At 48.6% G+C, this 15963-nt stretch overlaps 1 protein-coding gene across 1 annotated transcript in view; it reads right to left on the minus strand.

The window, feature by feature from the left end:
• The window catches only part of LOC130154895 (golgin subfamily A member 2-like), a 29324-nt gene extending 23566 nt beyond the window's left edge, over window positions 1-5758 (minus strand). The window contains exons 1-2 of the mRNA XM_056351577.1: window positions 5605-5758; window positions 4998-5056 (exon numbers count right to left, since the gene is read on the minus strand). Coding sequence (XP_056207552.1) covers window positions 4998-5041 — 44 coding nt within the window. The 5' untranslated portion in view covers window positions 5042-5056; window positions 5605-5758. The remainder of the gene's footprint in view (window positions 1-4997; window positions 5057-5604) is intronic.
• Between the last annotated feature and the right edge of the window lie 10205 nt (window positions 5759-15963).

The raw sequence follows: 15963 nt of genomic DNA on the forward strand, positions 1-15963 counted from the left end.
ACATAAGCAGGGCTTTTTTGCCTTCCCAAAGAACGAGCATTGTCCAAGCTCTTTCTTTACTACTACTGCTACTACTTCAATGCATTTTGAAAGGTGTCTACAGATGGAAGAGCGATGAGCGAGAGGTTTTGGTTCTAGCAATGCCCATGCACAACATAACCAGCAAAAGCAAAGGCAAGACCACAAATGCAGCAAAGGCCCTACACAGTTGCAGGCCAGCGCAGAAGCAGGCAAACAAGGAGAATCTTGGGTGGGCAATGCACTGTGCCAAGTTCCTCTGCAGCCCAGCTAAAACACAAAAAGAAACAGAATGGAACAAAAATAACCCAAAGCCCAAAGGAAAACAACAAGGGGGGGGTCACGGGGTACACCGGGAAATGCTGAACTTTGCAAAAAGTGTACTTTTACAGAGGAACACAATGGGGAAAAGCATTTCACACAAGAAAGGCTCTTGTCAGACTGAAACAAGTCCACTTGGCTGCATTTCTTGCAGTGTTAAAGCTGAAGGCTGAAAAGCTGCAGCGGGAATCCATGCAGGCCACAGGACAAAGCAGTTCACTCATCGCGCCAAGAGAAGCTGAGGATATGATCAGAAACCAGCCCCAGACCCTCTCAGGCCTACTGCTCCCACTCTGCCGATATCGTTAGACCAGCAGCACCACCTGCAGAAACAGGTTTTCACACTGCTGCCAGCACCAGAGTTGTGTGTTTCAAGGATTCGGACCAGGCGCAGAAATAGCTGTTTTATCAGGATGCTTATCATCCAGGGAAAGCCTGATGAGATCAGCAGAGCACACTTAAATGGAAACAACAAAACTCCGTTTCTTGTTCCTCAGTTGAGCCAATACATTCACCAGCGGCCTTAGACTTTGAGCCCCTTAACAGGTTTTCCGTGCAGCTCATTTTGTTCCCTACAGAGTGCCGTGTAAGCAGCCTTCCTTGTGGCACTAGGAGGGAACCCATAACTTTGCAGACACCCAAAGAGCTTGGAGGAGCAGCGAGGACCATGTCAGACTGGTTGGTTGGGTTGTTTCTTACCAGTTCCTCTATCTGTGTAACGAACTGCTTGTTCGTTAAGATTGCTGGAATCCAGGGCTACTGCCAGCTCCCGGTAACGTGTCTGATGGGCACATGCAGACAGGAGAAAAAGGAAGGAGCAGAAGAGGAGGAGGGGAGGAAAAAAGCAGGAATTAAAGAGGACAGAAAAATAAATCCTATCGAACTGTGATAATCAGATTCTCCAAACAAAACAAAAATCTACCGTTTCAACAAAAGCAGCTGAGACATCAACACATTTTATCCATTCTGCCAAGGCTTCATTTTGACCCAACAGTGACTCAGAAATAAGAACGGCAGCTGCACGGAAGCCAGATTATCCCCAGTCCCCAAACTGGAAACACCTCCGATACCTGCCTCCCAGTGTTGATCACAACTACCCGATGATAGCACAAGACAACACTAGACAGCAGTGAACGAGAACTGTGCATTCAATTAGGTCTCGCTAACACTGCCGAAAGCAGAGTCCCAGTAAGTTATCAACAGTAGCAAATAAGAAAGGGGGCGGGGGGGGACGGGGACACTGAGAACAACCTCCTTCCGTTTCCTTAATATTTGTGGAAGAAACAGCACTTTCTCCATTCACATATGATGTAGACTACAAGCAAAGCAGTCAAGTCAGCCAGTTTTATTCCCCAAGGCAACAAGTCACTACTAAGAAAGAACTGACTATCACAATAATGCTCCTTATAGCGCCTTTCACTCCAAAGTACCACACAGAGAAAACATCCTTTTCTGGGTAAGGAGAGATGCAGACTCCCTCTGCGACAAGCTAATGTCAATGATGCAGGTTGATTTCCCATTCTTTCCCACTAAAGCAAGAATACATCTTTCCATGCATACATGCTGTCCATTCATCCCACTCAGCTTTTCTTCCCACTGCTGAAAGTTTACGTTCTAAACCAGGATTTTTTGCTTCTCAATGCTTAAATATCATATTGTTCAGTAGGATGACTGCAGACACCGCTGAGATCCAGGAGTGTTTTCTTGAGCTGACTGCTTAAAGCTCCACATCAAATATCAAGAGAATTAATAGGACAAAAGGATCAAAACGAGGCTGTACCCGAGAACACGGGGCAGTAACGTCACCCAACTCTTCAAGTTCACACACTAGATTAATGGCAAAGGATGCACCAAGAAGCAAGCGAGGGCAAAGCCAGATGGTGGCCACTCTGCTCTGAAAAGCGCTACCTTCAGGACGTATCTGGGGAAAACAGAGATCGCTGGATGCAGATTAAGATAGAAAAGAACCGGTCAGCGACTACCTGAAAACTGCTGGTTTTTTGAGTCAAACTCAAACGCTCCCTGTAAAACTTGGTGAGATGTGTGGCACGCTATGAACCACAAGTTTAGAAGGAGGACATTTACGAACAGGCCAAACTCAGCGTGGCTGGGAGCAGGTGCCAGTGGCCCTCATGGAGCGATGAATCCCATGACTAGAAGAAACTAAACGGAAAAGGGCCAAAAACCTGTTCCTGGACAGCAATGCAAGTTCTCATCCAGCCTTCGTGGGAGGATGAACAGCATCTGACCACACCTCTACCCACCGTGAACTAACAACTTCATTTATCTTGTACAGCATCAGAGCGCCATGAAGACCCGGAGCAGTGCTCTAGCGTTTCATGGCAAATTATTTCATCATCCAGCTCTGCTAAGCCATAATTTAAAAACACTACAAAACAAACGAGATAATCGTTTTCAACATCCAACCCCAGCAATGTATCACAGCTCTTTGCAATGCCACCTGCAAGGGTTCCCTCTTACTTCAGTCGCTTCCTTCTTGGCACTTCACGGGAAACAAGAAATCTCTCTCTTGGCATTCCCCGTCTACCTGCTCAGCACTTTTCTCGTGAATCGAGCAGCAAGAATACGGTAATGGTGAAGACATTTAAGGAAAGCAATAAAGTGGAAGACTGCAGAGGGAAACTAACAGAATTTTCTCCGTTTCTTTTTAGCAGGACAGATACTTGTGCTCTCAAGGGAAAACGTATGTTAGGTGCTTCTAGGAAGGTCAGGAACTCCCTTACTTCTTCCAGCTACAGGTCACCTCACCCTTATTGGTTCAAACACTCCTCAATATGAAACATCAGATGGACAAGAGCAATACCTTCACCAGTACCTGTCAAAAATGTTTCCTTCATTTCTTCCGGTCCAGACATTCTGTTTGCTTAACGCTTCAAGATGCAAAGAACTGTAATGTGCCTTAACCACAAGAACTTCCTTCTTCCTCCACCATCAGTTGTGAAATAAATAAAAAAAAAACAACCAACAACTCAATAAACTACTTGAACAGCTGGATTTGTTGGAAACAGAGAGAATTAGGAACAAGACACTTCTCGGGAAATTATGCATTGTGAGATTCTAATAACATAGCAAAAAAAAGTTAGTAATTCTGCTCAGCTTGGAACGCCATGCTTGATCCATTTGCTTTCACACACGGAGTCCTATTTTGCTGGGCTTTCTGCGTTTCACAGCCAAGAAAGCTGAAGTGGCTGAGACGGGAAGGGTCTGCCTCGCATGAAGACACCAATGGCAGCAGAAGCTCATGCCAACAATCAGCTTTTCTGCCCTATTAGCGCCAAGTGAGCTTCTGAACAGCATTTTCCTGAACACAGGATTTTTACAAGACGGCAACTGGAAAAAGAAATCTGTCATGACATATTGCAAGTAAAGATCAGTTTACAAATTATTTCTGAAACCTCAGACACAACGGTCCACATAACAGCCAATCAGATCAAAATGTATCTCTCCGTGCTAAGAAAACGACAGCAGAGAAAAAACTGGGCTCAGAAACTTTGTGCATTTCCAGAGTCTGTATTACACAGCCAGACCAGATGGTCTAAAAGCTTGTGATTTTAAAAGTTGTCAAACACGTCAGGAATTTAAAGCCAGTGTCTGGAGCATGTCAGTTGGCACACAGTACTTTTCCCAGAAGAGGAGCAGCTGCCTTTATTTCAAGGGTAACTTAAGCCACTGTCTGGGGAGGAAAAAAAAAACAAACCCAAAAATAAACAAAAGAGCAGTTTCTTCCCTCACAGGCTCAGGTTCACACCGGCTTGCTCTCTGAACTGCTAACAGCTGGCTTCCTGAATTCCCTTCCTAACTGGCTGCTTCTCTTAACTTTCCCCAGCTGACCTTCAAGTTACCATTGTCCAATTCACCTTCTGCAAGGGTGGGTACAAACACCACCCCTATTCAACTGGCTTCTCAGTGAGACCACGAGACAGCTGCGTAACCAAAATGCCAAACAGATACAAAGCAGGAAAAGTCTTCGTATTGTCACGCACTGTATGTTCAGTCACCCTCTCATATTGTACAACATTCTTTTCGCAGACCAGCGTCACAACAGCTTTCAGTCTACTGCTCCAGCTCCTTCAAACAGACCTTCTGTTCCTCAGAGGCCTCGCTGAAGGCCTTTGACCAAGAGGATGCCTCGATGAGGTTTTGTGCCTTCCTTTCCGAACAAGAGTTAAGCCTTGCCCCCACTCTCAGAAGCAAAGTCTTACAACGGTCAGTGTGATCTACCCTCACAGCCTGGAAGCAGTATGGGCACCTGTTGGATCCTCCGTTCAGCCATGTCCAGTTTCTGATCCAAGTCATCCAGACGCAAATTCTTAGCTGAGATTTTGGAAGACAGGCAGTGAATCTTCTCTGACAGCTCTAAATTCTTCTGATTAATTACCTCATTACTTTTGCTGAAACAAACCAAAATTAAAGCAGCATCACTGTATGTACTATGGGTCTGGGCAAGTACATGTCATAAATTTACAGTCCAGCTAGTCGTTAACAGAATCACAGAAACATCACATCCAGTCACTTTTTTTAAGCTGAATATCCAGCCTCCCAAGTCACCACCTGTGGTGCATGCCCCTTGTGATGTTTTGTGGCTCTACCGGGAAGAGCAGTGTTACTCTGCAGTAACAAGCAGCAAATGGACTTACCTTTGTTTGTACAGCTCCTGTTTCAGGTCTTTTCGCTCCTTCATTAACTCTTCATTACGCTGCAGAAAAAAAGAAATGACCGATTCAGCTGCAGACTTCAGCAAAATATTTCACCTTTAGCACATCAGCTGAAGTGGAAAGCATCAGAACTTTGGCAAAACCCTTCAGGACAGGTTGCTTAGAACCTCCTGAATTTGCCAGGAATAAATCTGCTCAGCCTTTTCAAACGCGATGCTACTAACTGAACGTGAGGTCATTTCTGCAGACTTCTGGATGAATATCAATACTGAAGTGTCTGCCTGATGGAGACCCTCCTGAGACAAGGTCTCGGTGGCGCTTCTGTTGCGTGTGGAGCTGGCAAGACTAATGAAGTAAGGTGCCGGATCTGAAGACAGCAACTGGACCATATGATTAGTGGTCACAGAAACCTGAATGAACTTTGCCTTGACCATGGAGAACACAGGGCTTTACAAGGTTAATTAACAATTCAGAATGTTAATTTCTGCCTCTTCTCCGAGCAGGGACTACAGACTTTGCATTAGTGTACTGACAAGCAAATAGCCAAAGGCAGAGCTGCTGGTGAAGCATAAGCAGAGGTGACTCTTACCTTCTCTGCCTGTTTTTGCTGCAGAGAGACGGAGGCCAAAGTACGTTCCAGCTCCACTACCCTCTGGTGAGATGAACGTAAACGAGCAGCAAGGCTCTCGGCTTCTCCTGAACAAGTCAGAACAGAGTGAGTTGAGGCTGGACCACAAAGAGCTTTTTGGAACTGCTAAACAGCACTTTCTACTTTGTCAACAAGCTCTTAAGGCAGCACAGAGCTTTGCAAGTCAGCAGACCTGGTTCCGCCCCTGGCTCTACAGGTGGCTCACTAGCAGCTCTGGGCAGTAAAGCTCTCTGTAACTACCATCCTCACTTTGAGGGAGATGACGAAACTTCCTCTGCAGAATAGGCAATATGTTGGTTGGGATCTTTCTTTCTAATAGAAGAAGTCGCTCAAACTTGGTGCAGAATGAAGGGCTCGGGTAAAACCTACCTTTACGCGATAGCTGTGTGGGAGGGAGGGTGGCAAAAAGGGAACTAAGTTTTAAAAGGATCAGAAGAAAGTCAGAAAGGAACAGCCTGGGGTAGTCACTGGGGCTGAACAGGGCTGACAAGGCTTTAGCGATGCACAAAAGAACCTCAACTGCCATGGGATCAACATGCTCCCACTTGGGGGCAGCTCTGGCGACAGAGGCAGCGATGGTGCCAAGTATTGCCCACCGAGGAGTCGGCCACTGCTGTGAGCTGGCTGCCAGCAACTGTCATGCCTCTGGCTTGAAATTCACACTTTGACCAACAGCTTGAGCTGGAGTGCCCACAGTCAATTACCTGATTTCTCCCCTGCAGCTTCTCGAGTATGTGCAAGGGCCGCCTGCAACTCAGACTTCTCAGAAGCTAGAATTCCAATAGTCTGGATACGAACCTTTGGGAAAGGAAAATCGGCTCAGCACGAAACTTCTTTGCTTGTAATTGCAACATCACTGTTGCCACAAAAGGCTAACTCAGTAAAGGGAAAGAGCTCGTGCAGTTAAGCACAGTCGGGCTGACTCCCAGTTTTCCTGAAGGAACGCGCTCGCGGCTTCCCGGGTAAAGACTATGAATGGTCAGTAATCCAGAGAACAGCAGAAGGCAGGTGGTGTTACTGTAATGGAGGCTCTTCCTTACCCGTAGCTTCCTCAGTGCAGCTTGCTCTTCAGAAAACGTATTTTCCAACTCCTTTTCCTGTATAAAGAAATGATGCCTATTTAGCACAAAAATGTAGATAGGTAACCCTTGTTTTGTGTCAAACTAAAAAAGCAGTGATACATTGGTAGGACTTGCAGCATCGAAACGACAGCAGCCTTTTAAAGACATACTTCAGCCTTGCGTTATTTGAACGCCTTCACTATTTATCCATCCTAGATTGGCAGTAACAGCATAGCACAATCGCTGCTAGCATAAAAACGGTAGTGCTTGGAAGCAAGCTACTGGCAAGGACTTGTATTCTCCTGCCTCCACCACACTCCTCTAATACTTGAGTATTTAAACGTTCGCTTGTGTCAAAATAAGAACGCTACCTGCCAGGCAGGCCTAACTCATGAAGTCAAATCATTCAACCCTACGCTACAAATGAAACTGAATCTAACATAAGACAAGACCACACGTGCCTGGGCCACAGCCCACTATACTCTCTGCGCCGCCAAGGAAGAGATACTATTTTTCTGCCTGTCCAAAAAGAGGACACACTTTACCTTCTCCAGCTGATCCACTGCCTCCTGGCTCTGCTCTTTCTGTGGAAGAAAAGTGATGCACCAGAGAAAATACTCTCATACATCTGAAACACATTTTCACTTCAGCAAAGTAGGATACATGCCCAATTCACGCAAACAGAATTTCCACTTTCTGTAGTCCTTTCTGTAGAGGACTAGGAAGTTCATCTTAGCTATTAAAAATACGAGATCTGGAGCTGCCTTCACTAATGTACTTCATATGCCAGGCATCTTTTTCATCGCTCAGTAGATTGCCACAGTTGTTCTCCAACACCGCTGCTGAAACCCCTCCATGTCTACATCTGAGCATCTACCACCTTCAGTTAAACTCGCACCCCCACATCTGTGCAACTGATGGCAGTAATCCTGGTGTATTGGGATGATCGCCAGAAATGCTGGGGTTTTTTTAAAAAACACCACCAATAAATAAAAAAAACAACCAACCAATAACCCCAAAGAAAAACATAGTCTTTTCCTTGACCTGAGACCTCAGACCTTTCTTCCACTGAAGAGCTGGCCTTAAGTCACGCAGAGCCGCACTTGTGTTGGCAGACTTCTGCAGGAGGTGGTATGGGAGGGCTGAAGCCAGATACAAAGAGAAGGGGTAATTCTGTCCTAGCCCATTTCCATCTTAGCGGTGAAGTATTTGGAGATTTGTTGTCCGTAGGTAATGCACCTTTAGATAGGAAGTGAAGGAGACAAAGGTGGCAGCTGCCTACCCAGGCCGCCACACAACTGTGCTGCTGTGTTTGCTATTTGCTTGTTGTCTCCCTGACAGCTTCTTCACAGATGCCTCGTAACTAACTACATAAGCAGGGCTTTTTTGCCTTCCCAAAGAATGAGCATTGTCCAAGCTCTTTCTTTACTACTGCTGCTACTACTTCAATGCATTTTGAAAGGTGACTACAGATGGAAGAGCGATGAGCGAGAGGTTTTGGTTCTAGCAATGCCCATGCACAACATAACCAGCAAAAGCAAAGGCAAGACCACAAATGCAGCAAAGGCCCTACACAGTTGCAGGCCAGCGTAAAAGCAGGCAAACAAGGAGAATCTTGGGTGGGCAATGCACTATGCCAAGTTCCTCTGCAGCCCAGCTAAAACACAAAAAGAAACAGAATGGAACAAAAATAACCCAAAGCCCAAAGGAAAACAACAAGGGGGGGTCACGGGGTACACTGGGAAATGCTGAACTTTGCAAAAAGTGTACTTTTACAGAGGAACAAAATGGGGAAAAGCATTTCACACAAGAAAGGCTCTTGTCAGACTGAAACAAGTCCACTTGGCTGCATTTCTTGCAGTGTTAAAGCTGAAGGCTGAAAAGCTGCAGCGGGAATCCATGCAGGCCACAGGACAAAGCAGTTCACTCATCGCGCCAAGAGAAGCTGAGGATATGATCAGAAACCAGCCCCAGACCCTCTCAGGCCTACTGCTCCCACTCTGCCGATATCGTTAGACCAGCAGCACCACCTGCAGAAACAGGTTTTCACACTGCTGCCAGCACCAGAGTTGTGTGTTTCAAGGATTCGGACCAGGCGCAGAAATAGCTGTTTTATCAGGATGCTTATCATCCAGGGAAAGCCTGATGAGATCAGCAGAGCACACTTAAATGGAAACAACAAAACTCCGTTTCTTGTTCCTCAGTTGAGCCAATACATTCACCAGCGGCCTTAGACTTTGAGCCCCTTAACAGGTTTTCCGTGCAGCTCATTTTGTTCCCTACAGAGTGCCGTGTAAGCAGCCTTCCTTGTGGCACTAGGAGAGAACCCATAACTTTGCAGACACCCAAAGAGCTTGGAGGAGCAGCGAGGACCATGTCAGACTGGTTGGTTGGGTTGTTTCTTACCAGTTCCTCTATCTGTGTAACGAACTGCTTGTTCGTTAAGATTGCTGGAATCCAGGGCTACTGCCAGCTCCCGGTAACGTGTCTGATGGGCACATGCAGACAGGAGAAAAAGGAAGGAGCAGAAGAGGAGGAGGGGAGGAAAAAAAGCAGGAATTAAAGAGGACAGAAAAATAAATCCTATCGAACTGTGATAATCAGATTCTCCAAACAAAACAAAAATCTACCGTTTCAACAAAAGCAGCTGAGACATCAACACATTTTATCCATTCTGCCAAGGCTTCATTTTGACCCAACAGTGACTCAGAAATAAGAACGGCAGCTGCACGGAAGCCAGATTATCCGCAGTCCCCAAACTGGAAACACCTCCGATACCTGCCTCCCAGTGTTGATCACAACTACCCGATGATAGCACAAGACAACACTAGACAGCAGTGAACGAGAACTGTGCATTCAATTAGGTCTCGCTAACACTGCCGAAAGCAGAGTCCCAGTAAGTTATCAACAGTAGCAAATAAGAAAGGGGGCGGGGGGGGACGGGGACACTGAGAACAACCTCCTTCCGTTTCCTTAATATTTGTGGAAGAAACAGCACTTTCTCCATTCACATATGATGTAGACTACAAGCAAAGCAGTCAAGTCAGCCAGTTTTATTCCCCACGGAAACAAGTCACTACTAAGGAAGAACTGACTATCACAATAATGCTCCTTATAGCGCCTTTCACTCCAAAGTACCACACAGAGAAAACATCCTTTTCTGGGTAAGGAGAGATGCAGACTCCCTCTGCGACAAGCTAATGTCAATGATGCAGGTTGATTTCCCATTCTTTCCCACTAAAGCAAGAATACATCTTTCCATGCATACATGCTGTCCATTCATCCCACTCAGCTTTTCTTCCCACTGCTGAAAGTTTACGTTCTAAACCAGGATTTTTTGCTTCTCAATGCTTAAATATCATATTGTTCAGTAGGATGACTGCAGACACCGCTGAGATCCAGGAGTGTTTTCTTGAGCTGACTGCTTAAAGCTCCACATCAAATATCAAGAGAATTAACAGGACAAAAGGAATACAAAGGCAAATCAGAGTGAACTCCATTCCATCTTACAGGTTTCACTGCATCTAACTGGTACCGCTGGTGATTACTATAGTTACGTTTATTGATAAGAGACGCACGGATATGTAGTAAATAGGAGTTACTTTATGACAACTGAACTGAAACAATGGTAGGAAAATAAGCTACCAAAATGATGCAAGTGAAACGAAAATCAGAGCTTTGCCACAGCAACAGCGGAAGACAACTCTGGGCTACCAAATTTGACTTCCCTGAGCTTCTATCACAATTTGATCAAGCCTTCCGTTTAAATAAACTGCCTGAAAAGAATTGTTTTAAAAAGGCTGGGGTTTTATGTTTGTGCCTGAACACGTTTCTATTGCTTATCGGCATAGTTCCTGCCCTTTCCTCTTCAGAAGCCTGGCAACGTGAAGATGCTAAAGCCTGTAAACGCTTGACTCAAAGGATCCGACTTCCTGCCTAAACCTATTTAAACCCAGCACTGGAACTTGCCAGACTGTACATCCCCTGCGCAAGTTTCATCGCCTGTTGTAAAACGGGTTGGCAGGAGTAACTAGACAGCTTCCTCAGGGCAGCTGCTTGCCTGGAGATCAGCAGAGTCATGCCCTTCAGAAGCAAGGCCCTAGGGAATACAGCAACGACACGCACAGCGGGAGAAATACAGACTAAGAAAACACTGCCTCTCCCTACTGCACTTGCCCTCAGCAGCTCAGTTAGTTTATCGCCTCACCCCACACTCCTCCTTTTCCTCAAAGCTCAGCTGTCTCGCGGAAGAGGTTTTGACAAGGTTCACTTTTTCACACGTTCAGTTCAACACAAACCAGAAGGGCGCAAGCACTTTACGAGCAATGGCAACGCATGGTATCAACTAGCTCCATGATAATAAAAACAGCAACAAAACTCAAGCAACTGACAGGGGCTATGTCAGGACAAGGCTCCACCCAAGAAATCGAGGCCAGCGTAAACAGAACCTGAAGCATGCAGTAGGGAGAGCGAGTCACTGCGAGGGACACGAGCACTGCCTCACCTTCCTCCTGTCCAATGAGGGTATGGCTACCCCATTGGAGCGCTTCAGGTCCGACACCGGCACCTTCAGAATGTTCTGAATCTGAAGGAGGTGAAAGAAAAGGGGGAACGGCTCAGAAAAGGACAGAGAGAAAGTGTCAATCGAAGGCAGCCAAAGAAACCGGCATCCTCCGGCTGGCCAGGAGCACGCAGCTCAAAGCAGCAGCTCTGGGCACACCCAGGGCTGCGTGACAGCACCGCATGATCAGACACGGCTTTGGCTTTGGCCGCGCCTCGGCCTCCAGGTGGGGAAAGAAGGCCCCGTTATTGGCCGAACTCCAAAATGGAAGCCCGAACCGCTCCAGGACACTTTCCCCTCGCAAGGACTTTCACATACGCCGCCCACGCCGCGGCCGGGGAACTAAGTAAAATGAGACCAAAACCCCCCAAAAAAGGGTGTGGGGGAGGCCAGGGGGAGGGAAAACCGCCAAACCGAACCCGGCGGACCCACGGCACCGCCGGCCCGGCCCGCCCCGACCCCCGCCGCCCCTCACCTTCTCCTTGCCCGCCGCCAGCCAGCTCTGCCCGCTGCCGTCCGCCACGGCCGCCCCGCGCCTGGGCCGCCTTGGCTTCGCCCACCGCCGGCGGCAGCAGCCAGGGCCCGCCCAGCCTGCGCTGCCGCCCTGGAGGCCCGGCCCATCGCCGTGCCGCGACGTGCTCGGCTCATCGCCGGGCCCCGCCTCATGGCCGGGCTCCACCGGCTCCGGACCGGCGCCGGGCTGTGGCTCGTGGCCGGGCTCCACCGGCCAGGGCTCGCGGCCGGGCTCCATCGCCTCGAGGTTGCCGGGCCCGGTGGCTCTGCTTTTACTGCAGGGACTGGAGGAGCAGGTGCCACCTTGCAGTGCCTGCTCCCCGTGTTGGAGCCCGCACCGCCCGCTGCTCGGGTGACAGCCCGCACCGCCCGCTGCTCGGGTGACAGCCCGCACCGCCCGCTGCTCGGGTGACACCTGGCTGCCCGGCGTGCCCCACCCAGAGCTCACCTGCAGCTTCCCGGAGACGTTTGTTCCCCGGCGCTGACGGCACAGTGGGCCCTGTCGCTGGGAGACTCCACTTCCCAGCGTGCCCCGCGGCGCGCCCGCGCCTGCCGCTCCCGGCCGGCCCCGCGCGCACCCGGCCGGCCCGGCGGGAGGCGGCAGCCCTGGCCGAGCGGGTCCCGCCGAGCGCGGGTCGCAGCGCGCCCGCCCCGCCGCGGCCCGGGCCCGGCCGGTAGGAGCCGGGTCCCCGTGTTACAGATTTGCTAACGGTTACAATTAACTAACCTTATTTGATTTTATAAAATCATTTTCATAGAACTGTAGAGGAATAAGAAATATATTTTAGTGGAACTAGCAGCTGCACCACACAAGCTGCTGTGGAATCCTCTGTACAGCCCTGTACCACGGCCAAGGACTGAGAGCAACCGAATGAAACAACTCGTAGCTACCTGCCAAGAAACCGTGAACTTTAATAATAGTGATATAAAGAAATGGCATGGAATGGGGACAATCAGTTACGGGTAAATGTATTTTAATATATTTTAATAAATACGCAAAGAATGTAGGTCTAGTAATCAGGTCATGGAACCATAGTTTGAACGAAATAATTAATGAAAGAGCTAGCGAAAGAAGGAGTCCGTTTCTCTAACTTTCTCTGACAAGGGGCCTGTTTATAAGTTATCTAGAGGGAGCGAGTAAAAGAAACAAGCAGAAGGACCAGATGGTCGACAAGGACATCCATTAGCTCGGACCGACAAGAACACTGCAGACTTGCAAGACCATCACATACCAGGCAAAAGGTGAAAAGTACCCCATGAGGAAGACCTACGGCCTTCCTCCCAGAGACCACTGCCCACGTCCCGCAGACCCCTGCCCACAGTTCTTGGAAGGATTTGCGCAGGCGCGAAGGACTGAGAAGCTGATTAACATACGAAGCGAGAGTCTGTTAATGATTTTGGGGAAACAGTATGTTCATGCATGAATACTTACGGCATATGCATGACTCAGTCCTAGATGAGCTGTATGATGTCGAAGCCCGGTGTGCGTTGGTCGGGAGAGGACTCACTCACGCACCCGGCCGTCCATAAAGAAGTGTCTGCTTATCTCCCTCACATCGGGGTCGGCAAGTTTTTCATTCCGAGATTTCGGTACCAGCCGCTCCCCGCCCCCGCCGCGGGCCGTGCCTGCGCTGAGGCGGCGCGGCCCGGCCCCTGACGCGGCGCCGCTCTGCTCTGCCAGGGCCTCCGGTGGCGGCCGGCGGAGCGGCGCGGCCGGCTGCAGGTCCGCGGTGAGGCCCTGCGCGGGCTCGGGGGAGCGGGCCCTGCTCCAGGGCTGCCCCGGCCGCCGTCTGTGGCCCGGCACGGCCCGGCACGGCACGGCACGGCCGGGGGGTGTGTTTTCTTGGGGCGGAGCTGCCGGCCTCGCCCCCCGGCGCTGCCTCGTCCTGGCAGCGCCTCTGAACACCGAAATTGTGGGGGTTACGGTCTTATTGTCACCTGACGCTGTAAATCTACAAAACGCCGTAGAATATGATGGGGGGCGGGGGCAACGTTACAGAAACCCATCAGTCTTTTACCTGAGCTTCCCCCCTCCCTGCCCAGGAGACACGTTTTCCCTTTTTTCTCCTCTTTTATCCACTGACAGACACATAAGAGGATTTTCTGGTTAGTGCCCCCCAGCACCGCAGCATCTTCCCCTGGGCTGAGGTAGCGTGAAATGTCTCCTGTGCTCTACAGATGCCCCGTCCCGCGTCCTGCCGACCTAATGGAACCAGCCAAGAAGCCCTGCAGTATGAAATCGAAGAGCTGAAGCAGAAAGACCTTGCTCTAGACCAGGAAACTGCACAATTCTTGTCCGAGTACGTCCTTGGCCAGCTCAGTGTCCGCTGTGATGCCTCAGTTGGTTTTGTTTAAAAAAAAAAATACGGTCTAGGGCTTAGAGCTAAAAGTCGTCCTCTTACGCCACCGTTTTTATCGTGGTGTTGTGCAACGTTGATTACAGCGTTGTTTTGATTTATGGGACCCGTTAAGGGAGAATTCTTTCCACTTTATTTGGTAAAGCAAACCCAGGTTTCACTAGGAGCTGGGACAGGAGCATTTTAACTTTACCCCAGGTGTTGCTGAGGCAAATTACCTGTGAACTGGGAATGAATGGTTTTAACCGTCGTGATGCTATGACACATCATGCTACCAGAAGGCCTTGTTCATGTGAGAATTAAAATTGAGATTGTGGCTTGTATGACCTGCCCGGTTTAGCCCCGGATGAAACGGTTTCCTTGTTTGTTCCATCCCGATCAAGTGTCTACTTATTTCCTGTCTGAAGCGAGTGGGTTAAACGTTGGTGTTCAAGCAGCAGAGGTGTTTCCCAGGCAAGCGAAGGGCCTGGAAAGAGATGGGTGCCGCTTACAGGGTAGTGCAACTGCTTTAACTGTGGTTTCTTATGACCTACTGTGGCAGCTGCTTATTAGCAGCTCTTTTGAGATCAAGTTGCTGCTTGGTTTTTAAAGAGAGGGTATCTCTGTGGGTTATTTGTTGCAAAGGAGTGTTATTTTCTAAGGTCACGTGTAGTACAGAGAATGGAAACAGCAGAGCAACAAAGGCTGTTCCCAAAGCTTTTTTGCTTTACCACCACGCCTTTTTTTTTCACTAGCTACAGATTAGAGATACAGATACAAACTGAATTCACCACAGCCTATTCCTGTTCCTACTTGATTCTGAGAATTCGGGTGGGTTGGGGTTTTTTTGTAAGTCGATGCAGCAAAAAAAAACCCACTCAAAATGAGGGTCTGCTCATTTGTAGCTTTCGTGTTGATGACTTGCAGCAACTGTACTTGCTGCCTTCGGATTCTGCTTTGGGTAGTGCCAGGCTTGAGCGTCTCAAATCTCCTTGCTGTGCTGGGTCAGTAGGGGCAACACTCGCCGTGCGGCATTTTTGACCTTTTCTGCTTTTATTGCTACAGAGGCTACAGCCTGGAGGAATTGGAGCAGCACATTTCTCTGCTCGCTCCATGAGTACAATGATATTAAAGATGCTGGGCAGATGCTGCTGGGCAAACTGGGTAAGGAAGGGGAAAACTGTTGATGAACAACTCAGTCAATGTTTTCATGTAGACAGAGAGAGAGAAGGTACTACGCCACGAAGGCAGAGCTTGTTTTAAAGATTCTTGAATTCTAGGGCTTTCATTGCCCAGCCACTTGTGCAGGCACAAACACTTCTGTCGTTATTTTCGCAGGATGTGTTTAGAACCGAACATGCGAAAGAATTGTCATCTACTGCTATTTTAGTCTGTGTTATGTACTGCCAAACTTTGTTCAGTCTTACCAATTTTTGTCAGTTTTGCTCTTCATATACTTTAAAAGAGTGTTGAGACAAGCAGAGAGCGCAGCTGCAAAACCTTAGGTTGGTTCCTTAGCTATGGGAGGTTCTGTGAGAGAGTTAGGGGCTACTGGGAGGAAAACACAACTTTTCTGACTGGTCTGATACTTCTGTAATGAAAATAGCGGTCTTTCTTTTCCAGCTGTTATCCGAGGGGTTACTACAAAGCAGCTCTACCCTGAATACATACGATCTGGAGCTTAGCGACTAGTATTGAACCTGAAGATTGCCCCGTCCTGCAAAGCTGACACTTACTGGGCCGTGACGGTTTGGTGTGGTATTGGTTCAGAACGGACAGAAGGTGGCCTCAGAAGCTGTGTGTGGAATTGCAACAGCGCGTGCATGAA

This window comes from Falco biarmicus, chromosome 9 (genome assembly GCF_023638135.1).
Source record: "Falco biarmicus isolate bFalBia1 chromosome 9, bFalBia1.pri, whole genome shotgun sequence".
Classification (NCBI taxonomy): Eukaryota; Metazoa; Chordata; class Aves; order Falconiformes; family Falconidae; genus Falco; species Falco biarmicus.